The sequence below is a fragment of the Myotis yumanensis genome, unplaced genomic scaffold (genome assembly GCF_028538775.1).
Source record: "Myotis yumanensis isolate MYYU_CA2020_CCGP unplaced genomic scaffold, mMyoYum1.0.hap1 SCAF_5, whole genome shotgun sequence".
NCBI classification, from domain to species: Eukaryota; Metazoa; Chordata; class Mammalia; order Chiroptera; family Vespertilionidae; genus Myotis; species Myotis yumanensis.
The window spans coordinates 61,473,537-61,501,323 of NW_027223756.1; the positions used below are offsets into that span (position 1 = coordinate 61,473,537).

General features: G+C 33.8%; 1 protein-coding gene across 9 annotated transcripts in view; it reads left to right on the forward strand.

Annotated features, from left to right (window-relative positions):
• Window positions 1–27,787, forward strand: part of FSTL5 (follistatin like 5) — a 725,468-nt gene that overhangs the window by 353,206 nt on the left and 344,475 nt on the right. For all 9 annotated transcript variants that reach the window (XM_070415376.1, XM_070415375.1, XM_070415378.1 and 6 more), the window contains one exon: window positions 321–569. In XM_070415376.1, coding sequence (XP_070271477.1) covers window positions 321–569 — 249 coding nt within the window. The remainder of the gene's footprint in view (window positions 1–320; window positions 570–27,787) is intronic.

Sequence of the window (27,787 nt, forward strand, 5' to 3'; positions counted from 1 at the left end):
TGTAAAGCTAATAAGTGGTAGAGTCAGGACTTGAACTCAGGCAGTTTAACTTTGAAAACCTGTTCTAAGGACCACACTACTCATGGGGGGGGTGGGTGGGGCAAGAAAGCTCATGGAGAGAAGGAGAGAGAGGGAAGAATGTTGAGAGTATTCTGAAAGGGCTCATCTGCTAGTTCTATGTCCCTTCTCCACTGAGTGCAGCAGCTGAACCCTGATTAGACTGTATTTCTCTTAGACAATTTCTTTTTCATTTGAAACTTTGACAGGAATATATTATTTGGAGATATGAATCAAAGTGGTTTTCTATTTTTTATCCTCAGGATTCCATATTCAAGAAGGCCCTTTGGTATCTTGCGAAAATAAATACTGTGGTTTGGGAAGGCACTGTGTTATCAGCAGAGAGACAGGACAAGCAGAATGTGCCTGCATGAACCTTTGCAAACGGCACTACAAACCTGTGTGTGGATCTGATGGAGAATTCTATGCAAACCACTGTGAAGTGCACAGAGCTGCTTGCCTGAAGAAACAAAAGATCACCATTGTTCACAATGAAGACTGCTTCTTCAAAGGTAAATCCAGGGTGAACCTAAATTGTCACCCTTCTGTGTTTTTTTCTCTTCTCTCAACTAGTGCCTTTAAGTTTAAACTAACACAATTTTATATCAGCAAATGTCTGTAAAGAGAAAGAAAAAAGACATGTGAGCTTAGTTACATTAGTAATCAGCAAGTGAATAGAAATTTACAAGGATACAATTCTGAATCTCAGTTATTACAACAAAGCTGGCCAAAATATGACTCAAAATTTAATATAGCTTACAGCATTGCATGCACCATATGGCTTCCCAATCATGCAGTTATCTTAGAGACACAGGGTGACTGGCCAATCAGCCAACAGGCCAAATCCAGCCGGTGAGAAGCACCTGGAGTGGAACTGAGGGAATAGTGAACGCCAAGTCACGCTGTGATAACATCTCATTTCCCTCTGATTAAAAAGGATGCTTTCATTTGTACTACATAATTCAACTGGTATTGAACCCATAGATGTCTACTGATATAATTGGGAAGAACTCATGCTAAACTTATTTAGTAAATCTGAGATGGCCATAATTTAAAATTTTAAAGTGTTGGTATTTGTTTTCATGGTAGGTACTGCTGAATTAGTAATATGACAATTATTTTAACATGCTATAGAAATAAATCATTGAATATTTTAAAATGAGTTATTTACTTGTAAACTTACCTGTTATTTGATTTATTGTTTTTGTACTGGAAAAATTATTTGTTTGTTAATAGTCATAAGACAGACTAAAATTCTAAGGTCTTAAAAGTATTATTTATTTAAAGCATTAATGTATTATTTAAATACTAGAGGCCTGGTGCACGAAAATTCGTGCACCTGGGGGGGGGGGGGCAGCTCAGCCTGCCTTGCACCCTCTCGCAGTCCAGGACCCCTCAGGGTATGTCCACCTGCCGGCTTAGGCCTGCTCCCCGGGGAATCGGGCCTAAGCTGCAGTCAGACATCCTTAGCACTGCCAAGGAAGTGGGAGAGGCTCCTGCCACCGCCGCTGCACTTGCAGCCTTCAGCCCGACTTGTGGATGAGCAGAGCTCCCCCTGTGGGAGTGCACTGACCACCAGGGGCAGCTCCTGCATTGAGCGTCTGCCCCCTGGTGGTCAGTGTGTGGCATAGTGACTGGTCATTCCTGGTTGTTCTGCTGTTAGGGTCACTTTGCATATTACCCTTTTATTACATAGGATATATAAACCTTTATTATTTGAATAGACCAGTGATCAATCTGATTATGAATCTTTGGTTCCATGTCCCAGTTTCCCAGAATATCCCTGAACTATATTTACACTTACAAACTTGTTGGATGTTTTAATTTTGGTTTACATTCATGTTTCAAATATGTTATTACACTTTCTTTGCTCACCAATTATGGTAAAATGACTTAAAATTTGTCCTTTTTTAATCTTGGTAGGACACATAAAGTATTATTTCCCAGGTGATGAGAAAAATTATACATAGCTTTTAAATGATACAAATGAAATGCTTTATAGTGATTGTAGCTACTAGCAGCCCTCTGATATAAATGAAGAAAAAAGAATAGTCTCCTTACCAGTATGACCTGTGTGCACCTTTACTACATGTTCTGAGAATTTTATGATATTAGATTTTCTTCCTTGATAGAAAGAAGAGCAGCTACTTTAGTTTTAAGTTCAATTTATTCCCCTCTTCTATCAAATCTGTTTTACAAATAACTAAAATTGATTCCATTAACATTCTGCTTTAAAGCTCATAAAAGAGTATTTTTTCTGTAATTTGGACCTGAGATGATACAGTGAGAATTTTTCTGTTTCACTGATGCATAATATCATAAAACTATGTAAATATATGCTATTAAGTTAATTTAGAGTCATATTCTCCAGCTGAGGTTTTGTCCAGCTGACACTAAAGAATTGATTATGGAAATATATGGTATTAAGTATCATGTGGAGGAAAAACCTGGCGTATTTAATGTTCTGCTTTATTTCTGGATGCTTAGGCATAATGCAACTCACATGTAAATCAGCATGGAGGTACATGAACTAGATACAGCTGAAAATGTTGCCTTCCTTATCAATTTATAGACAATAGTTTTAAGAACTTTGGTCCTTCACATGTATACTAAGCATAGTTATAAAATTTATGATTGCTTCAAAATACGTTCTCGTTATATATAGTATTAAAATGTCTTTTATTTTGGGGGGGTTAGTTAGCACATTTCCCAGGTCACAGAATTTGTCATCTGCTGTTTATTGGTTTATTTGTTTTGATGTTTTGCCTAACATATCACTCATAAAAGGGCTTACTTTCAGCAGAACATAAGTAAATAATATAGAAGAAACAATATATACCCTGTCTTTGTAGTGTACAATTGGCCAAGTTTTGGACGTAAAAGAAGATTCTGTATAGCTGAAGGCCTGACATTGTTGTGATGGCTAAAATGAATTCTTGTGACTGTGAATAATATTTTCTGTGGAATTTCAGTGATTTATAGATTATAATGATGGTATAAATGAAAAAGCAAATCAAGTTTTGGTTGGAATAAGCAACAACCATTTGTTTAGGAATTATTTTGGGGGGATTTCGCACTATAAAAGAAGAGTTGAGTAGTTGCAATAGCTAGAGTGTGGCCAGCAAAGCCTAAAAAATGTTTCATCTGGAACTTTTCAGATAAAGTTTATTAACTTCTGTTTTAAAAGATTACAAGTGTCTTAAAATTAATTTTTAAAAATGTTTGCAGATCTCTACTATTCTGTATCTTGTTGGCTATGGAGGGCAAGTACACATGGACAAATTGAGTAGAACACACAAATGGATACAAGTAAAACAAGAAATCTGTGCAAGATTAATAGATAGTATCATAGTTGCTATCCTGTTTAGGATGTACTATGCAAGGGTAGGCAAAAGTATGTTTACAGTTGTGAGTACACGAATCAAAGTTTATTTTTGTATTATTATTTATTAATTGTATTATTTTGCATACAAACAACTGTTGACCCACTTTTGCTCAACCCTATAGTTTTTCAAAATGTTAGCCATGGTAGAAACTAGGTGGAGGTACATAGACTCTCCCTGTGTTATTTCTTACAACAGCATATGACTCAATGATTATCTCAAAATAATGGTATTTAATAAAAAAATGTGCTGGAAAAATATTAGCAGATACTTAAAACAATTTTAAAGAAAGTATAATTTGCATTATTTATTAATTATTTGAACTTTAACGTAAGTCTTAATTGTTTCACATATTGAATTTATCACATTTATGTTTGGTACTTATATTTTAAATATTTAAATATATTATATTTATGAAATCATATATATTAATTCATTGTTTTAAATTTAAGATTAGAATATAGGTAAAATATAAGTATATATGTATATATGTATTTATATCTATATGTATACTTGTATCTATAACTATATCTATATATCCTCTTACTATTATTTGTGTTACATATTTAAATGCTTCTGTACTATGCTCAGCATTTATGATTACTGTAAAATAGAGACATGAATTCACTAAGAATTACCTTTATGATTAAAGATTTGTGGAACTGTAGAGAAAACATAATACCTCTGTGAACATAACATTTTTCTAATTTAGTTCTATTCACATTTATTTGATTATAAAGAAACTGACCATAATGGGATTAGAATATTGTAATATTTGTTTATTGACATGAAATAGTTTATACTGATGCTTAATATAGCCTAAAACTTTCTACTTTTATATGATGTCTAGCTATTACTTATAGTGATAGTTTTGCTTTAATGACATTTCCTATCCTCACCCCTACTCCCAAAGGGCTCTCTAATTGCTAAAATCCCACATCACTTGTAACAGGTACAATTTCCGCTCTCTTTGACATAGGTCAGTCTGTCATACACAGCAGAATTTAGTTACTCGGGGTACAGATATAAGCTGGAATAGGAAATTCAAGATGTAACCCGTGCCAAATGGGGAATTAAACCTTTTATGAGAAAGTCAATTGAACAAAAACTCTTTTGCCATTTACTATGTTGAGAATAAAACTGCCATAAAAGCAAATGTTCTGTGCACTTAAATGTGCATCACAAACAATAACAACTTGGGAAATATGGTTTTTATGGCTACATGTGTGCTCTTTGAATGAGGACTGACATTGTGTTCTTTTTCTTTGGTATAATTTGGATAGACATTCATATTTCATTTTTTAAAATTGGTTCTTTTACCAGAACTTTTTTTTAAGATGGGGATTATAGAATGTAGGCCTAAAAACTAGGCTGCCAATAATGTTTTAAAATGTATCAGTAAATGTAATGTGCTCATCCACATTTGCTTTTAGATTGCTTTTTTAAAAGGGTACCTTTATAAAGCTTTGATTTTATGTGCAAACAATCTTTTATATCATTTCATAAAATATTATAATCTTCAAAAATATATAAACTTTCTCTTTATTTATTTGAATCATAAAATATTATTTCATTTAGTATCTAAATATGATACCTATTAGATCTACAACAATGTTATTCTACACCCCTCCCCTCCCCTAGCAAAACACAACTTCACTAGTATTGACTGAGTTGGTGCTTTGTACATAATTTTTGTCAAATTTTCCCATTTATAATATATAGGAAATACATTTAACTTTCAAATACATAGTCTTACCTTGTTTTTGTACATTTTCATGTTATATCATTTTTCTTCAGGTTCAAATTATAAAAGAAATATTTTTGTTTAATATTTTATTTCATATTTTCTATGGCTATATGAATATTTCAGTAATAGTTATTAAGCACAATATTCAATAGTGACAGAAAAAAATGAGAACATTAGTTCAAATAATTTGTCTTCTATCTTGAAGCTGTTTAAATATTGTATCAGTCATTACCCCTCACTGACACCTTCACTTATCATGTTTATTTGCTCAGTAACCTATTTTCAAATGCTGAATGTGATATTTCTGTAACTTACAAAGTGAAGAACTTTTTTTGCAACTATTATTTTTCAATGTAGTTGACTTCTCCTCTTTGATATATATTAGGGAAAACAGGATGATGAAAAACTTTCCATTGATTACACACAGCATATGTAATTAGGGATGAAATGTTCTAGAAAATGCAGTTGAAAGTTGTTCTCTATTAGACTGATTTATATTTCACTTTTAAAATCCGTTCTGAGGGATGCATACAAATATTTCAGAGAACATTTGAAAACTTATTAATGACAAAAAATGTAAACCAAATGGGAAAAGTGAGAAGTTTTGCATGTGGTTATCATCCTCATAGTGATGAAAAATAAAATGGTAGGGAATCACATTAAATAAAGGAGATTTGACATGTTCCAGCACAATAAAATGCATAGATAATTATCAGTATTGCTCTTTTAATTAGTTAAGCTAAGTATAAAGAACTTATTTAATTTTAAAATTTTAAATTAATTCAGTGCATTAATATGCAATAAGTCTACTTTTAGTTTATGAAAACACAACATTTAGGTATAATTTATTGATTAATCTCATGGTTAAAATAGAACTTCACTCTTTGGGGTGGTATATGCTCAGACAATTGTGACACATTTCATGTGTTCCCTTATGCGATAATCACTTCAACAACATATTTCTATATGTTTCCCTCATTAATATGTGAAATTCCAGTAATTTGCATAATGTCTTTCTAAAGCTCCCTAACCCTGAAATCTAGACAAGGGTGATGATTACATTTTGTTAGTAATTTTCCTCTTGACCACATCTAAAGCGCTTAAATGTGATCATCAAAGTTCTTTAATAAATTTGCCTGCCAAGCCAGGTTGAACTAAAAGACCATGATATGTACAAACAATATTTAACCAAATTTTATTATAGTTTTAACATACATCCCAGAGAACACATTTATCTCCAATTTTTTTCAGAGTTATAAACTGCAAATTAAGTTACAAAGAAAAGACAGTAAAATTGTCGTATCATAAAATATTGTAGTAATAATAGTGTATATTTCTAAGTGGAAATTATCACTGTTTATTTCTACCATAAATCAATGCCTTTAAAAAATCCATAATAATTTTAAATGGAGATATAATTTTAAAAACATAGTTTATTGAAACAACTGATAATGTTTCAAAAAATTACTTCCCAAAGATTCAGAAATAGTTAGGTGCCAGATACGTTTTTCTTGATGGTTGTCATTCATTTAAATCACAATACTGTGTCTCAAAAGTATATAGGTAAAAGTGTGGAAATCTATCTGTAAGTAACCCAAAGGCTAGAGACGACTTGGTTACCATTAGCAGAGAGAACCAAGAGGTAGATTAAAACATAGCAAGCAGCCAAATCAAAATTTACAAATGAGTTCAAAATAATAAATTAAAGATATTAGTAGATTCTTAGAAAAATAACTAAAATGGTTTTACTTATAGAACATTGTAAGTGGCAAATTTTTGTCAAATACATTTTTTGTTAGATTAGAATAGAACTTATTAGTACAGAAAAGCAAGTGGAAGTTATAAGGTCAATTAGAACCTTATTACAGTTGCTCTAAAGCAGCGGTTCTCAACCTGTGGGTTGCGACCCCTTTGATGGTTGAACGACCCTTTCACAGGGGTCGCCTAAAACCATCGGAAAACACATGTATAATTACATATTGTTTTGTGCTTAATCACTATGCTTTAATTATGTTCAATTTGTAACAATGAATTTGGGGGTCACCACAACATGAGGAACTGTATTAAAGGGTTGCGGCATTAGGAAGGTTGAGAACCACTGCTCCAAAGAGAGATTGAGATGATGCTGATTAGAGTCAAGATGACAGAAGTTCCAGTGGTGATGCAAAGTTGTCTGTCTTAAACAATTTCCTGTGAGTTGGATTTAGAGTTTAAGGAATTAAAGAAATAAACTAAGAAAAAGAAAAAGAAAAAGAAAGAAAGAGAGGAAAGGAGGGAGGGAGGGAGGGAGGGAAGGAGAGAGAGAGAGAGAGAGAGAGAGAGAGAGAGAGAGAGAGAGAGAGAGAAAGAAAGAAAAGAAAGAAAGAGAGAGAGAGAGAGAGAGAGAGAGAGAGAGAGAGAAAGAAAGAAAGAAAGAAAGAAAGAAAGAAAGAAAGAAAGAAAGAAAGAAAGAAAGAAAGAAAGAAAGAAAGAAAGAAAGAAAGAAAGAAAAAAGGTTTGAGGAGTTATTTACTAAAATGTGAAACACTGGGGGACTCATACATTTGGAAGTGTATATAAAAAGAATATTTATACATATGCATTTAAGATTAGTTAAATTTGAGTCCCTTTTAGGCAAGCAAGGGTAGATGTTCTTTATGCAGTTTGATATGAGTCAAAAAATCAAATGAGAGTTTGGAGCAGGATACATACATTTAGGAGTTATAAGTATATTAATAAAGAAATGAGGCAAGGTACTCTATAGTTTAGACACTAAACCCTAGGATGAATGCACACTGGGAAGCAGAGAGCCGAGGATAGAACTCTGTTGTACTTCAACTTTCAACAGTCAGGAGGTGGAGGAAGAACAAGCAAAGGAGACGAATATATAGTCACCAGTGATAGAGCAGGGAACCAACACAACGTAGATACACAGAAGCTAGTACAAATGTTTTCCTCAGAGGATAAAATGACAAGTTGAATAAAATGTTGCTGAGATCAAGTAAGATGAGGATTAAAAAATAATCATTAGATTTGAAAAGATTAAGGCCCTGGTTAACTTTGGTAAGAGTATGTAGAGAAGCTGAGGAAGTGAGATAGCAAGAACAGGAAGCTCATTGGAGGAGTGTTTCTCTAAAGAAGACCAGATGTATGTAGGCATATATAGTGCAGGTATAGACACATGTGTAGTGGTCAGGAGAGAGAAATGTGAATGTGAATAATGAAGCAGAGAGCAGAAAATATAAAGGGCAAAAAAAAGAAAGAAATTGCCAGAGCAGAACCCTTGGATTGACTAGAGAGAACTTGACCCAATGAACGAGGGGCAGATATGGAGTTAGATGAGAGCGTTGATTAAGAAGGGAAGGAAAATCAGCACTTTCAGGTGCAGGTAGATGGATATATTTTATGATATAAAAATGTGTTGTTCCCATATGGTTCGTTATATTTTCATAGTGATACTAGTATAAGAAATAAAGCATCAGTTGAAGGTGGCAAAGAAGATGATTATGGAGATTTGAGGAAAAAAAAAGGTTATGAAATAATAAACAAGGAAAGAGGGAGAAAAATCCAAGAGAATATAATAGAATTTCCAACAAGTTTAAAAACCATATGGTATCTCTGCTCATAAATTTAAAGTGAGAGTAGTGTTTTATGGATATATATTTTTTCTATTATATTTATAAATGTAGTCAAGCTACTTAGATTAAGGATTTCAGAAGAATTGGGTTTAAGTAGGATTTTTATTTTCCCCGAAAAGAATTATATTTAAAGAAAGAGTTCAAAGCCACATTTTCCATCTCTCTCAGTGGCAGTTTGATTGTTATCTCTGCTTTACTGTGTATACCTACTCTACTATCCAGACATCTCTTTGTGGGTATCTTTTGCCTCAGCTTGCATATAAACCAGAATGGATTCACCCAAAATCTCTACATCCTGAAAACTGTGTTACATATTTGGCCTTCCTAATGCTAACATTGCGTTTACAACTGTGCCTCTTAATTAAAATTTACACTAATGAAATCTGTATTCCAAGATATAGGACTACAATAGCTGTTTTATTTTAATGGCTTTTCATATTCCTGATCAATTAACAGTCAGTATGATTGGCATAGAGGCAAGCTATACATTTCTTTTTACTTAGGAAAAGAAGGACTACAGGAAGCTAACTCTCCAAAAAAAAGTGTGGATGAGAAATTATCTTGAAATGTATCCTACAGTACAACTTTATTATTAATTCCATAGGGAGGCTATAAGTAAATGTTATTGAGAATAACCATTGTAGCAAAGTTGCACTTTGGCACACTACTTTATTTGGTTAAGCAAATGATTTGAAAATTTGAGGCAGCTCAAACATTTGCTATCTAACATTTCTACATTTAAAATAAATTTATATGTTTTAATCAATCTGGCTCCTGATAATATTGAAATATAGATAGACTTATTGCGAATGGTTTCAGCGCTGTTGGCATTTAATTCATTTTTTGAAAGAATTAGTGTCCTTAAAATGGACGAAAATGCTATTAAAAATTGAGAAAGATGCATGACCATTTGATGAATCTAATTGAGCATTAGTATAATGAATTTAAAGGACTTATACTAGATATGCTTGATTAATTTTAAAAATGCTCAAAATTTTACATGCTTGTCAAAGGGCTTCAGGTAATAATTTATATAAAGTAACTAGAGAAATAAAATACATGCATATGTATACCATGGATCACTGTGTATTAGAAAATATGATTTTTATTGGTTCATTGATGATTATTGACATCTAAATCTATGGCAAACCCATTCTTAAGGATCTGTCCAAATATGGAGATGACACGATTCTTACCTTTGCCAAGTAGGTGGAGTTGAGTGCTAAACCAACCAATTAATGACCAATGGTATTTTTCCCCATTGCAGGAAAAATATCATTATTAGGTTAGATTAGCAAATGTATCTGATATTCAGGTACATTGAACTTATTCATACCAAAACAAACCTATCTACCTTTTGTTTAGTGAAACACAGTTTTCCCATACTGTGTAAGTGCCACACTGAATCCAATTGTTGTTAATGGATGTTTAGTTTTGACTCTTGGCAGTTTATTATTACTGAGTATGAAGTCCAAATTATAGGGAGCAGGGATCCCTGAGAACCATATTCAGCAAGAAATGAGACAATCAAATTAAGAAAACAAAAACAGGGAAGTTAAAAGAAATGTGAAGAACTAATTTCGCTTGCTCATCATGCATATGAATTCCTGCAGCTCTGAAAGGCACTGCATATTGTTTTAATAAGCAGGCAGGGATCCTTTATAAGAATTTATACCAGGGGTCCTCAAACTACGGCCCGCGGGCCACATGCAAATACAAATATTGTATTTGTTCTCGTTTTGTTTTTTTACTTCAAAATAAGGTATGTGCAATGTGCATAGGAATTTCTTCATAGTTTTTTTTTTTAAACTATAGTCCGGCCCTCCAATGGTCTGAGGGACAGTGAACTGGCCCCCTGTTTAAAAAGTTTGAGGACCCCTGATTTATACCCTCAACCTTACTACATTTATTCTACCAACTTAGAATATGATGGCCATTTGCTTTACTTTCAGATGAGTGATGGTATCAGGTAAGGTACAGTGGTACAGTGTATGCCAAGGCTAATGCATACATATAAACACCCAGACAACCTACTGTCAATATCTGTGGAACTTGGCATGTTTTGACTAAGTGACTATTGTAAGGAGGAGAAAGACTTTTGGGACTACTCATTGGTATTGTATCTATCTGGCCATTGGACATTCACCTACTCCCAAACAAGTACAGAATAGTAGATCCTCTAGCTTTGAGGTAGAGTTTTCATGCCCTATCAAAAGCCGTAATTTATTTTGTGAATCCCCTCATTTACTTATTTTCAAAGTTGCTACAAGACAAAACTGGTCATTGTTTATTTTCTAAGTGAAAAATACTAATAGGCCTACTTCAGAAGCACTTTTAGGGAATATAAAAGAACATGTATGTTGGGATGGGTGTGTTTTCCAGTATTCAGAATAATAAGTAAGGCATTTAGCTGCGATGACAGTCTACAAAACACAAGAGTTCGATTTGGGGTTTAATTAAATTTATGCCAAAAAAATTACTTCAAATCCTGGGGAAAAATATGCTTGAATAATATAGCACATGTTTCGGCCTTTAAAATCTTTAGCAAGTGGAAACATTTACATGACACATTGGCACAACCTCCATAGCTCAGAAACAGCTCAGTGTATATAACATAGCAACAGCTTTGTCCATTAATTCCACAGAAAATATGCACACTGACTCCTGTATAGATTTGTCACTTCTGCATCTACATCTATTAGGAGCAGCAGGGGTGGAGGTGCATTTCATTTAAACATACTTATAAAATACATGAAGGAAAGATTATGCCCGACCCTTTCTGTGTATTGCTAATTATTTCAACATCAGAATTGTACACAAAATAAATACTTAAGTAGAAATCTTATCTTGACAACTAGACATTATCTTACAAGCAATAGGGGGCAGAAAGTGGCTACTTCTAGATATTTTGAAAATCTACTTTTAGATATAGAAGATGGTTTGTTACTCAAAGATGAAGCCTATTTGCACCCCACCCCCTCCAGCAGTCATCCTCATGCCCCTGACATCTTAAGATTAATCATTGTTCTTCTTCGTTACTAGTTGACCATTGTTGTCTGAAACTTGAAAGCTGTGGCTCTGACACACATACATCATTACACTGTGGCTTTTGGAAGAGGCCAAGGCACTGACCCCATTTACAACCCAATCTTCTGACCTTGTTTCTGAAAAGAAGCTCAAGAGGACCAAACTGTTAAGTGCTTAAAAAACAGTTTCTATTCCAACCTTATTTCTATTCATATTAGAGAGAATGGATCAATTTGAGCTAGAGCCTTTAGCTATTTCAGAAATCTCTCTGCTTTTTCCAAAGTCCTAACCTGAATCCCTTTATCTTTGTCATTCTACTGTTATTATTTTTTCCTAACACCTAGATGTTGATACAATCTCTTTATTTCATGTCACCATCAGCAACTAGTAATGAAGAACAATGATTAGTCTTAAGATGTCAGGGAGCATTCACAGGACATGTTTGACTCTGGCTGATTTCTTTACATTTTTGGGGGGGACACTTACTAATAGATATGTCTTTTCCTCAGGACACTCAAGTCTCCTTTCCATTCTTCTATGGCACAATCTGTCTTGCATACTGACTCAGGAGTTTGGAAGTTTTGACTCTGAACTGATCATAGGTTTGCATATGTTGGTCTCTACTTTCAGAGTTTATGTGCCAAAATCATAGGATAAAACATTATTTAGAATAAAGAAAATCTTCAACGATAAATTTTATGTATTCTGAGAAAAAGATGAATGGGATATTTTAGATAATTACTTCTCAACACTAATCAAAAATGGATAAAATTTTGAGGAAATAAACTTCCTATCTCTAATCATCTTACCCTAAATTACTTAAATAAGTTAAATTGTAAGCCATTCAAGAATTCAAAAAATGATCTTTTTGAATCCTTAACTGTGTTTTAAGACACAAAATCATCTTTCTTATGCTGTGTTCCTGCCATTTCACACTGAGATTGATATTTAAGTGACAATGCCTAAGAGTTTGACAGATTTCATCAGAATTTTGTTTACTTGTGAATCTCTAAGTTATCAAAATTGGAAATTCTAATGAAAGTTGATGAAAAGCTTACTCTTAAAAGTTTTAGAGGTTGAGTTATTTTTTAAAAAAATATTTTTATTGATTTCTTACAGAGAGGAAGAGAGAGAGGGATAGAGAGTTAGAAACTTCGATCAGCTGCTTCCTGCACACCTCCTAGTGGGGATGAGCCCGCAACCAAGGTACATGCCCTTGACCGGAATTGAACCTGGGATCTTTCAGTCCACAGACCGACGCTCTATCCACTGAGCCAAACTGGTTAGAGCTGAGTTATTTTTTTAATGAGTTTTGTCCATACAGGACTATTCTAATGCATTTTAGGATACTTAAGGACACTTTCTTTTCCCTGATTCCCACCACCTCATCTCCATCACCCCTGGTTTGGCTCCTGAGTTTGTCTGGTAGTACTGTTTTTTGTCACTGTCATTACTTTGCCTTTCACCTTCTGTCTTTACATGATTGAAGCAAAGATTTGAAGAATTGAAAATTAAATGAAGGGCCCAGAGTAACACAGAAAAGGCCTGTGTCCAAGGACATGCAATGTCTGATATTAGTTAATTGGTGATTGATTGATTGATTGATTGATGCAACTTTTGCTTTTGGAGAAAAAGACTAAATACACTTTGGGAAAACTCACATACTCTTTCTCAATAGGGACTTATTGCCTATAACTAAACACCAAACAATATTCCGTGAACCTTAGTAATACATTTAAGTATAATTTGAGGAAAAGTCCAACATGATTTCTATAATTGAATTGTCTTTTGATAATAATTTCTTTTAAGTCTTTAGTTTCTATATATAAGATTCATGTTGTATAATTTCAATTGTTAAAAAAACATATTTTACTAAGATTATAATATAATTATATAAAGGTGTTTTAATAATAATGCAAGGAAGGCGTGAAAGAAAATGAAAGGTTGGCTTCATGTATAATTCTTGAAGAAATTAGTGAAAAGGTGTTTATAATTTTTCTTTTTTTAATAGGACAAAGGTGTTATGGTTTTTGATAGGTCTAGAAAAAGAAGGTTTTTTAAAATTAGGATATGAACATTATATTATAATAGAACATTTAGGACCAGTAACATCAATAGTGTCTTTTAAAATGTGTTAAAAGCAATGGCATGAAAAATGAGTAGATAAATTTATAGAAGACTTAAGAACCTGATCAAAAAAAGATGAAATAATGAATGAACTACATGAAATAAAAAAAGTTAGAACTTGGGATTTGATATCCTACAGGAATATTAAACACATCACAAAAAATTCTAAAAAGGTGTTTAATATAGTCAAACTGTTGACTTTCACTAGAAAGAATAGCCTGACTTTGCTGATTAATTAGACCTCACCATTCAAACATCCACAAGCCTAATAATGGTGGACAAGTTTATGGTCTCCTACGTGACCATTTGAAATATATAATTAAAAAATTGAAACACCTCTCTCTACCATTGTAGCAAACAGAGAAAGATAATTTGACAAAGCTTATTGGTACATAAAACCATATCTGTGGTGATTTTTGTCTTTACTTAGTGAACTTAGGTATTTTATCAGATTAAATATCCTATGATCTTATATATTAAACTGATTTTACAGTATCTTTTAGGTAGGTACAATCTTTATTAAACTTAGTAAAAACTAGAGAAAATATTGTTATATATTGTTAGGTTAGGTGGCTCAGGAGGCGGCGAAGTAAATAAAGAGAGTTGATCAGAAAAGGAAGGCAGGAAGGAAAGTTTATTCTGCGTCCCCGGGAGACCCACGTACCCCCAAGGACAGCGTGTGGATTCACACCAACAGGGAGGGGGGCGCTTTTTTTATACTGTGGTTGGGTGAGGGGCGGGGACATGAGCTGAGGTATTCAGTTGAGGAAGTTTCAGCTGCAGGGGGTCAGCAAGGTATTCAGGAAGGAGTCAGTATCTGTGTGGGGGTCGGTGTTGATTCAGGGAGAAGCCAGTATCTGTGTCTGGCATGCTGATCTGTTAGAAATGCCAGGGGAAGTCCATTATCTCGTCACATGTCTGCATGTATCCGATTCTGGGCTCTGAATTGAGGCAGCAGCTCAGTAAATATGTGATGAATGAAAGCATGAATATTCAACCATGTCCTTTAGAAGCTTTAAAAGATAACAATAAAAGTGATTTAGAAAAAGAGTAACTGACTTCTAAAAAAATTAAACAGTACAGATAATCTCAAATATGTGAAATAGAATGTAAATATACAAAATGAAATTCTCTATAATCCAAAAAAAGGTGTAAGAAAATAAAAATACAGTATTTTCCATTCTTATAATTGTTTCTACGAAATTATGTAAATGCCTGATTACCTAATTAGAAAAATTTAATAGTTTTTCAGATTTAAGATACTATAATGTTCTTATATTATTAACTTCTGCAGCTGCAGTATTATTAAATGCAAAGTCTATTTTATACATTACAATCATTAACATTTATTAAAAAATGAAAACTATTTAATAATATTATATTAAACAAAATTGAAAATATAAATTTTCCCAGTTGTATTAATCTGCTTATATACTGATAATTTTGGAGTGTGTGTGGTAGAATGGGAAACATCTCTCTAGGATTTAAATTAAAAATTTCATATAACGCATTAATATATTGGTGGAGAACATTATTACCTGAAAACTAATATTAGCATGAACATTTTAGAAAATAAGATATTAATTTGAAGAAATTGCAAATATTTAAACATTTTCACCTATAAAACAACAATTTTTTATGTTTCAATTTAAGATGTTATTTATCATTTTTACCATTAGTCATGGAATGAATTAATTCAGGAGGCAAAACAATGAAGATATTTTTTTTAAAAGCTTATAGAATTGTTGGCACTATTTTTGAGAATTTTGCATTATTATGGAATTCAAAGGTCATGTCAGCCTATCAAAAAGATTAAGGCTAAACTGATATTTGATACATCAGTTATCTAGACACATACTGATCCTACATATTGACTGCATATTTCCATGACCATATAGGTAAAAGAGGAACTTACTCTCTTGCATTGCAGAAGGTGGTCCATTGTCATTTAGAGAGCCCAATACAGTCACATAGCTAAGGGAAAATAACATAGGAAGGAAACAGGAAATATGCTCCTCTCTATATGTTTTGTGGTGCCCCAGAAAGTACAAACCTCAGAGTCTAGAAAACTGGTTCTGAATCTCACCGCTGCCCACTTAGAGGCCAATAATTAGGATACACAAAAATATTGTGAGTGTGTGACCTGTGAAAAATAATTCTGAGTTTTTAGTGAGGATTAAACACCAGGATGTGTGAGTGTGTTTATCACACTGTTTTTACAGAGGTAAATACTCTTTAAAGTAATTTGAAATAATTAACTTCATTATTTTATGTCCTGTTTCTGGCTCTATTCCTGCTCTGACATCATGTATTGTATCACAGATACAACTGCTGTGGATAAGGTCTCAGGCAGTCCAAAAATCTGTTTAAATTCAGCTTCATATTTCTCTAGTTGAAATTGCTCTGGATTTTAACATTGGGCTCAATTTCTGTCCCTGCTACTTACTAACAGTGTGGCAAGTCTTGCAATTTAATTGAGCTCCTCGGTTAAATGTGAATCATAAATGTCACTTAAAAGCTGGTTCCAAATAAAAAGACATGAAACATTTTTAAAAAATAATGCTTCTTTGAAAGATGGGGAGAACTGTAACAATAGATTTTTCCCCCTTATTCATAGGAAAAGGGCATGCCTAACATAAGTGTAAAATAGTGTAACTAAGTGGCTAAGAGAATGGGCACTGTGGTCTAGTTATTGTGTTTCTGCTACTTGTTAGCTGTAAGACCTTGGGCAAGTTAGCCAAAAGCTCAAATCTGAATTTTCTTATTTGAAAAATAGAAATAATAACAGTACCTACTCTGCAGGGTTGTTGTGCTGATTGGATACTCTAAATAAGGTATCATTTGGTAGTGGGAGGGGCAGAATCCATTGGAGAGACCCCAGCAGTGCCCAGGCCCTGGATGTACAGCTCCCACCTCTGGGGTCCTGGGCGAGACTCAGGAAGAAGCAGACACTGGCTTTAGTTCAAGCAGGCCAGGCCTCAAAACCAGAACTGCCCTTCCAAGCTCTTCCTTTCCCAGCAGCTCCCTGGTCCTCACTGCATGTTAGCGTGTGAGGGCCACCACCTCTTCTGGGTGCCACCCTGAACCCAGACTCGTCTCTTAGAGAGCAAGTTCAACAGGCCTGAGGGCTGTCCTGGGGTACATGGGCTAGAGCAGAGCCAGGAGTCAGGGACAGTGGCTACAGCTCTCAGGGAAGCCTGTTGAAGAGGGAGGACCTGGGGGCAGTGGCCTGGGACATGGGGAAGCTACAGTGGCACTGAAGAGGATGAAGGGGACCAGGGAAATTGCCAGAAAAGCCCACACTTACGCAAGGCATGGCCACTCGTCCTGCTGCTGCTCTGCAAAGCACTGAGGCCCCAGGACCCCAGAACCCCCGGAGTCTGGCCCTCAGAAAACTCCATCTTCCTCCTGAGAGGGAGACAACAAGGGGACAAGTGCGAGAACATTCCAACCGGGGTGACAGTGGCAAGTGAGCAACAAGGTTCAGATTTGCTTTGCACAGGGGACTCGCCTGTTGAAAGACTTCCTCAGAATAGAAAGGAAGCATCTCAAGAAACTAATTGCACGTCAGCCTCAAACTCCACCGTGGGCAGAAGAGGGCAGTGGGAACTCACACTGGGAGTGGCCTGTAGCTCGAAACATGGAGCCAGCCCTCCAGTGAGAACCAGGCCTCCTGTCAGCCCTTCACTTACAAACTCCGCAGGCTCTGTCTAGGGGGAGAGGTGGCCAGTGTGGGGTTTCCTCCCTCGCAGAGTCGGGCCCAAAGGTTTACAGTTTTCTAAGCTTTGATAATGTGAAGCTCCAGGTTCAGAGGATGCCATTGAGCACATCGCAAGTAAGTAATTTTTGGTGTTTGCATGTATGTATGTACTATTTAAGGTCGAAAGAAAATAAATTTCAAGAGCAAAGATATTAACTCTTATAAGAAAAAAACAAAACAAACAAAAAAAGAAGACAAAGCATGATGTGTCTTGTCCGCCTTAATTTGGCTGTGCACCTGAGCTGTGCCATCTCCACCCAGTGGGCAGCAGACATGGTCAAGGATGGAGCTGGACCATGGGCCGCAGCATCTGCAGCCCAGTTGGTATCTTGTGAGAAACATCCAGAGTGGCTGGTGGGCTGTGCTTCCCAGTGTGTTGTTCATGTGGAGATGTAAATGCCTCCTGCTTAGCATATCTGTGTAAAGTGGTATCTGATTAAACCTTCTTTTCACTTGCTTTTTTTGGAGGGCTCATAAAAATGCGCGCGCACACACACAGACACACACACACACGAAGACAAGGTGCCACCATTAAAACTGTCTGCCATTAAAAAAAAAAAAAAGAAAAAAGATAGTAAGTACCTTGCACATGAACGCTATCATTATGATTGATTTCTCTAAGCATTGATTTACTTTTGACAAGTAGTGATGTAACCAGGAGAGTTTTACTAAATAATGTGCACATTCATGAAGAAAATAATTCCCTGTCTTAAAGCTTCATGTACAACATGGGGCATGTTAGTAGTATAAATATGTGCCACATGAATTAATTTGTGTGGGTGCATGTGTTTACTTAAATGCATTTTAAAGAAGCATGTGTATCTTTGTCCACAGTCAAACAAATAGAGAGATGACCAAAAAATGTTTTGGGATTTTTTTTGAGTGACTCAAATACTACATTAAAATGGACATTGGTGGTGGTCCTGTAGTTTTGTGAGTGTGAAGAAAAAGAGTCCTGATTTTTCTAAAGCCTGGATTAATAACTTTATAGTGTAATGGAGAGGAAATTGAATTCTGGAGTCAGAGAGGCCTGACATTAATCTGTGTTCCACCTCTTACTCTTGACTTTATCTAAACACTCATCACAGAATTAACCTTCTTCATCCATGAACATAACATTGAGTTAGATGAGTGGTAATATCATCTTCATGTAAAATTCTAAAACTTAAAACTGTACAATAGCTCCTAACTTCAATGATTTTTTAAAAAATACAGCCTATAGATACAGGATGTAGAAAATCCCTGTGTTTTTTGTTTGTTTTTCTGTGTTTTGGTATTTTTGGTTGTTTGTTTGTTTTAACAATGGGTAGAATTTAAGCTCCGCAGTCATTCCCAACATAAGTCTGATTAATAAAGTAAAAAATAGTTTTTACCTTCCAGTTTAGAACATGAATCTTTAGAGAAAGGGGAACAAATACTGATTAATAAAAATTGCCAATGTCAACTTAGAGCACTGAAAATGTGTAAGAGTGATTTCAAAGGAATTACTGCTGATACTGCAAATCAGGCAGCAGTATGCTGCTCTCATTTGTTTTGTTTTAATAAACTTTATATAGCTACTAAGAATTACACTGTTAACAGAGAATGCAATAAATATCCAGTGTTTGGAAACAGTTTTGAATTACCTGATAAGAAAAATATAATGTATGTCTGCTTAGTTTTTACTAGACAAAAGAGTTTTAGTATTGTTTTTCTAATTGTGCTATTTAATTGGAAATAGTATGAAAGCATTCTGATAGTTCCAGTGGTTTAGCTGTTAAGGATTATTTTATGTCTTTAGTTTATATTGATGACATTAGAAAAATGAAGCAGCATCCTAAACAAAGAATTATGGTAAGATGACAAGTTTAAAATATTAGAATGGGATATAGAACTTGAGAATAGTCTTTCTAGTGCTAAAAGCTAATTATGACTTAGAAGTTCCATTATCTGTCTTAAATTTAAAACAACTGCTAAATGGATCATTTCTTTGTTATTTAGCCATTCAAGCTTATCTCTTTGATAAAGGTCTTTGCCATCCAAATGGAACATAAAGATTTTATTGGTCTCTAATGATGCCAACTACAGCTGTACAATCATCATTTTAGAGTCCAAGCTCTGTCTGCTCTTAGATCTGCCGTTACTTGATCACAATTGCAGAAGTATCTTTAAGTGTATTTGCTTAACCAGATGGTAAATGGCTGTAGAGGGAATACATTTCTCTTTTTTACTGTATGACTAAGTGTTAAAACAGAAATTTTAGCTATGGTGGGAAAACACAGACTTATATTATACTAAAAATAGTTTCCCTTACTTTTTTGCAAGAAAACGATATGAATATCTGCGGCATGAGAATACAACACTATGGCAAACATTTTTTATAATATGCACATAAAATTTGAATACTTTTTTAAATGAAAGTTAAGTAAAACAAAACATTGATATGAAATGTCATTTGATTCCTGACATATTTTGCAAATGAAAACCTGAAGAATTTCCATATTTATTCTTTTTTAAACTATTAACTTAAATGATCAGAATAAAAGGTCTAAAAATCATGATATCCAGAAGTATTTTAATTTGATATATATAAATTAATGATATTTCACATATGTAAAAGTGTGTAAATAAACTTATGATATGAGAATTCTTAAAATTTATATGAAATACTTTGTTAATTTTGGGTTAACTCTTCAAATTTGAAAAGCTGTGAGAATGTGTGAATAGATATATTCAATATATATTTAAACTTATAAAATTCTACAAGGTTTATATATTAGGAGGACAGCTAGGATTATAATTTCTGTTGAAAAGAAAAAAAATATTTGGTGGTGTCCTAGAGTAATGAGTGTGAACTGAGAATTATAAAATATTAAATAAACTTATAAACTTTAGCCCCTGTTTTCCAAAACCAAGTAAATAGTAAGTGTACAGTATAATGATAAAAAGGAATGCATCTTGAATTACTTTAATAACTATAATATCATGACCAGTGATTTGTTTCCCTGAATAACAAAATGAACATTCAGCTTGTATGGGACCATCACTAGAAAAGTAAGCAAATGAAAGCAGGTTTATTTTGGAAAAGTTATTGGTAGTCATATTAAACTGTCAGCTGGTAGTTCAGATAATGACATGATTGAAATGAAAGAACCGCAATTTATAATCTCAGGATACTAGAGTGTAAGATATTCAAGCGTAAGACATAGAAGAACAAGCATATAAGGAAAACAAAATCCTAGAGGCACCCATGAACATGGATAGTTAATGTGGACTGGAAGTTAAGTTTCTCAGATATGGAGGTCAAAAAAATTGAATCTGCACTGTCAGTTAAACTTGGTCATTCAAATGGGCTTCTTTGATGGTAGAAATTTATGTTGAAGAGAGAGATTAATATCAGTACTGAGACAACTTCCTGGTGGACTTTGGTGAAGTCAATGGGTTAATGAAGGGGAAAAGTGACAAAGAAAATATAAACTGTAGTGAATATGAGTAATCAGGGACTGGGTGAGTCTTGGTATCTTGACAAGGTATTATCCTTTCTAAACTTAGGTGTCCCCACCTGTTAAATAAATAAATTATTCTCGGTGAGGTCCCTACTGAACATTTCACTGCAGAAGAATAATTGTAGGTAATCAGTCTTATGAATATTAGTCTTAAGGGACAAGTGAATTAAATTGGAAGATTACCAGTTGAGTATGAGTGAATATTTGACTAATAAATGAGATTGCTCATCAATTTTAATCATGTATGTATTCAAGTAGAAATATACTAGAAAATAAAGTAGAGTAAATCTTAGGAAATATTAAGTGAGGTGGATCTTAAAAATGTTTAAAAGATGCTATAGTTATCATTAAGGATATAGTAGCAAAAGGTGAAAACATCTGAGAATAATTTAAAATCGGTGTAGTAAAGAGACCCAATGATATAAATAGGATGGATAGATAAGTAGGTGATAGATAGATTGATAGATAGATAGATAGATAGATAGATAGATAGATAGATAGATAGAGAATACAGAGTCCCTGAAGTAGACAAAAACACTTTGGCAATAGTGTGTAAAGTAGCTTTAATTGTTTGGTGTTATTTCTCCTGTGGTTTTTTTTTCCCCGTCTTTCTTGGTCAGTAGTCTGAATGCTTAATTTAATTTATATGTGTTTAAATAACTGTCTGATACCCCTGAAAACATGCAACATTAATTTAAGTTACATGACTCTCAGCCTTACCTGCTAATGCTGTTATGGGATTTGGGATTTAAGAATTTGCTACACAGGCTTTCTTCAGAACCATTAAATATTGCATTACCTGTAAATTACCAAGACAATAAAATGCTAGCCATCATAAATTTACTTATTTCAAAGCTTAAGTTGTCCAAGCTTGAGTAATATATTTAAACAGTAGTTTTTAATCAATGCTATAATCTTTCTAGATAAAGTTTATATCAGGATGTTGTATTGATAACCAATCCAGAGATTCATGAATCACTATATAAATATTTGTGATGCGTTTCAATCTCAGATATAGAATGTTTGTAACTTAAAACAGAATGTGCACTCTTTCTTTTGCGTTAGGAACAGTCTCTTCATATCTGTTAAGTTACTGGCCCTTTTACATTCAAATATGACTGAAAAATATGGAAGATATTTACTTCAGTGTATCTTATTTATTGAAATAAAAATTTCTGATATAAAGAAATTTTGATCAGCTACCCACCAATATGAATCAGACAACTTTTAAAATTATCTTTATTGTTGAAAGTATTACAGATGTCCACTTTGTCCCCCCATTGACCCTCTCTAGCCCTTCCCTGCCCCCCACCTTAGGTCTTCACCACCCTATTGTCTGTGTCCATGGGTTATGAATATATGCATGTAAGTTCTTTGGTTAATCTCTTCCCACTCACCCACCTACTCCCATCTTCCCTCTGAGATTCAATAGTCAGTTCAATGCTTCTATGCAGAGAATCTTTTATTACTTTTATCTTTCTCCAAATTACATAGTTATTTCCTTTTTTTACTTTTTATTTTTATTTTTATTGATTTTTTACAGAGAGGAAGGGAGAGAGATAGAGAGTTAGAAACATCGATGAGAGAGAAACATCGATCAGCTGCCTCCTGCACATCTCCCACTGGGGATGTGCCCGCAACCCAGGTACATGCCCTTGACCGGAATCGAACCTGGGACCTTTCAGTCCACAGGCCGATGCTCTATCCACTGAGCCAAACTGGTTTCGGCGCCTTTTTTTTTACTTTAAATATTATTTTATTTTTCAGTCACAATTGATATGCGATATTATATTAGTTTCAGGTGTACAACCTAGTGATTAGACATTATATAACTTACTAAGTGATTACCCAGATAAGACTAGTACCTATCTGACACCATGCATAGTTATTATAATATTATTGACTATATTCCCTATGCTGTACTTTATATCCCCATGACTATACTGTAGCTACCAATTTGCATTTCTTAATCCCTTCACATTTTCTAACTATTTCTCCAAACTTCCACTCATTTGGCAACTGTCAAAATGTTCTCTGTTACCTATAAGTCTGTTTATGTTCTGCATGTTAGCTTATTGTGTTTTTTAGATTCCACATATAAATATATTAAAAAGATACCTTATGAAAATATTTTTGTTTAGAAATATATCTCATTTCAGAAACATTAAATTTTATATAAGAGACATCTCACATACGTGAAAGCCCGATTTAATTAAATGACATGTTATAAATTTAAGTAAAGCAAGTATTTGAATTGCATTGTTTCAACTATTTTTTATGATTTTTTACTTTCTATAGTAGGAAAACTCCAATTTATATTGTATTTCACAGTATTGTGCATCACATTTTTTTTTTCTTAAGTAACAGAGTAAAAGAAGAGAAAAGAAAGGCTCAGTTCTCGAACTGAGAGTGTGCACGTGGTATGGATCTCTTTACCTCAGTCCTTTACAACTGTTATCTAGTCCCCTTCTTGCTCGCATGGTTTCCGATGATATGTTGGATATAATTCCTATCTTTGTTTCTCTACAGGCAAGATGTTTTTTAACTCTTCATCCAGGATTGTTTTTATATACTTTTGACTTTTTGTAATTTGAAAATTATATGACTCAGTTTAGTTTTTGCCATTTATGCTGTTTGGTGTTCTCTGAATTTTACAGATCTATAGTTTGATGTCCGATATTAATTTGGAAGGAATTCTCAGTCATTATTATTTCAAATATTTATCTGTTCTTTTCTCTCTGATATTCCCATTATCAGAATGCTACACCTTTTGTAGTTGGATATCCCATTCTGTTTTTCATTCCCATTCTTTGCTTGCTTTCCTTTTTGGTTTTTGAGAATTCTACTGGTATATATATATATATATATATCCTCTACCTCAGAGCTTATTTCCTCAGCCTTGTACAGTCTACTAATAAGCTCATCACAGGCGTTCTTCGTTTCTGTAACAGTATTTTCATCCCTAGAATTTCTTTGGTTCTTTTGTAGGATTTCTATCTCTGCTTACGTTGCTCATCTGTTCTTGCATACTACTTTATTCATTAGAGCCTTTAACATAATAATTATAGATGTTTTAAATCCCCAGTCTAATAATTCCAACATCTCTGCCATGTGTGGATTTGATACTTACTCAATCTCTTCAAATTGTGTTTTTTGTCTTTTAGTATGCTCTGTAAATCTTTTATGATAGCCAGAAGTGATGTACTGGATTAAAGGAACTATTGTACTTATACTTTTAATAATGTGGTGGTATTGTAGGGTGGGGGTGGGGCAGAGAAGCATACTATAGTCTTACAATTAGGACAGCTTGGTGACTTGAAAGATTCTTACATGAGGAACTGAAAGCTAGAAATTTGTCTTTTACTTTTACCTCTTGTTTTTAAACTAATATTGTGGTATAGGCAGGAAAAAAATCACACATTCCTGAATACTATATGCTTTACAAACATCCAAAACATATCTTTAACAGACTTTACCCACAAAGAGAGGAGATATATATTCTTTAGCAATTATTTCCTTGAAAATCAATAATTAACTATTGACCCAAATTGAATAATATATGGACATTTTGGAAAGGTATATTTTGGAGACAGAATGAAACCAAACTATTTATAAATTTCAGTGAACCATTTAGCATTAATCTTCATACATGAAAGACCAGAGAATCCTACTGATAATGCTGCCTCCTCTGTTAAGCACTCTGTGGCTCTACCCTCAACTAGAAAGATAACACAGGTTCTGTAAAATCATTATTCTACTGGAAAAGGAAATGGAAATGTGTAGAAGAAAAAAAATGAAGATGAAACGTGTTTACAAATTATTTTATGTTTAGTATTTTTGATCTAAGTAGAAAGTACACTATATATAGTATTCTTATTTATCATTATTTATAGTTTTTTATTCCTTAATTAGAACTTGCAATAATTATCTTGGATTTGTAATTATCTTGGATAATATAATTGGGTTGAAATATTTATTATGGATTTTTAAATAGTACCATTAAAAATGGCACCATTTAATGGTGTAAAATAGCAAACAGATAAGAAAAGAAAATCTCTTAACTGAGAGAGATGCCCAAACTGTGTGAATGTTTTCAATTTTCCAGGTATTACAATTTTGCTTTGGTACAGCAGATTCAGTTTCTAAATAATCTGATGTCAGGGATTAGGTGAGGATTTGAGGTTTTCAAGTAGTAGGTCACTAGTGATTTTAGAAAATCCTGAATTAGAGAGGAACAATTTAAGATAAGACAGGTGATCAGCTTAAAGTCCATTACTGTTGGCTTAGGTCTTGTAAGAGAAAAAAAAATACAGCTTTTACAGAGTCTGGAAAAAGGTGGAATAGAGAATGAAGGTAACAGGAAACTGAACAAAAAAGGGATGTTAATATAACTGAATACTATTTAATCAAATATAACAAACATTAAGACATTATTTTGATCATTTGTAAGGCCATCGTACATTTCTGTCTTAAAAATGACTGATCAAGTAGGAATTTTAAGTGATCAGACAGAAATGGGTTTGGGGCTACTTAAGGATGAGCATCATATATTAGTCGGAGGTCATTTTATAAAATTCTATAGATGCCTGCTAACATGGTTAATAAATCATCTTTGGGAGAAAATGCAAATTAACATTTAAGGAATTTTTATATTCAGAATCAAGAAATCATGCTGGAGAAATCATTCAAATAGAGAAGCAGGTCTTTTCTAAACCTAACTATACAACTGACCACAGAGTATTAGGCTGTGTATGTAACCTCTGTTGTGACTGTAATGGAGCCAGATGTCCCAGATAAGCCTGTGTGAGTGAAAGCGATTTTCTTTCATAAAAACAAAACAACCCCCAACAACAAAAAGACAATGACCTAAGCCCTTTCCTGCTATTAGTAGAATGCTAAGACTTGTGCACTTTTCCCCCCACTAGGGTATTTAGAACATCAGGACACTGCTGACTGTCTGGGGCAAAACGTAATCAGCAAAAAATGTGCTGGGGTTCAAATGTCAGGATCAGAAAAATCAGCGTTAAACAGTGATTTCTATAATTTAAATGTGGATTACAGAGACAGTTGTTGGGAAAGCTGTTTGCTTTCCATGTAATTGTTTTATAGGGTGTCCCAGGTACTTAATAGAGTGTATTACCAAATACTGTTGAATTCCCAAGTCCTGAAGTTGGCTGATACAACTTCAGTATGTTATGTAACCCTACTACAAAAAAAAAATTTGTATGTATGTGTTGCGTGTGTATACCCACACGTGTGTGGTGAGAAGAGAACAAAATATTGAGTTCAAATTCAGTTATTAAACTATTGGTCTTGAGTTATTAAATAGATAAATCATACTCTTTTGCCAGGTAGAGTTGTCAGAATTAAGTTTCATTTCTCAGCAATATCACAAGTTCACAAGTTACTATATTATATTATGGAAAAGTAATGCTGATATTTTAAAAATTTACACACAGCATTTTTTTTACCTTTTTGGTATACAGTCTTATGAGTTTTAACACATGTATAATTTTGAGTAACCAATTTCGTAATCAGAATACAAAGAAGTTTCCTTACCATCCAAAAATCCCATTTGCTGGATTTTTGTAGTTACACCCTATCCTGATCTCATCTTTTCCCTTATAGTTTTGTGTTTTTTCAAAATGTCTTATGAATAGAATCATACAATATGGGGTCATTTAAAACTGGCTTCTTTCACTCAGCATAATGTATCTGAGATTCCTTTATGTTTCTGTGTATATCAATAGTTTCTGTGTGTGTGTGTGTGTGTGTGTGTCTGTGTGTGTGTTTTGAGTAGTATTCCATTGTATGGATGTTGCACAGTTTGTTTATCCATTCAACCATTAAAGGTCAGTTATTTTTTTCAGTTTTTGATAAATAAGAATAAAGCAGCTGTAAACATTCACGTACAGGATTCTATGTGGATATATATTTTTACTTTCTCTAAGGTAAATACCTAGGTATAGACTTGCTAGGTCATGTGATAAGTCTATGTTTAACTGAAACTGTTAAATTGTTTTTCGGAGTGGCTTTTGTATTTTACTGCTAAAAAACATATGGGGGTTAGCTTAATTTTTTTTCAATTAAATAGACAAGATTAAAGGTTCCATTACATTTAATATTTATGTTTTGTGTTTAATCTATGTGGTAGAATGAATCATGACTCCCAAAGATACTCAGGACCTAATCTATGGAAAATGTGAACATTATCATATAGAGAAAAAGCGTGGCCCAGCTGCTGTGGTTCAATGGTTGAGGGTTGCCCTATGAACCAGGAGGTCACAGTTAGATTCCTGGTCAGGGCATATGCCCAGGATGTGGGCTTCATCCCCAGTGTGGAGTGTGCAAGAGGCAACTGATCAAAGATTCTCTCTCATCATTTAGTTTTCTATCTCTCCCTCTTCCTCTCTGAAATAAATAAATGTATATGTATATTAAAGCCTCTTGGCTGCTGTGACTAAGGATCTTGAGAAATGACTGAATTCAGAATTAGAGAATCAGGCATGGAAACAATTCTATTACTTTCACGGAGCTAACATTCTAGTGGAAAAGAGATGGCTATAAAGAAATAAATAATCATA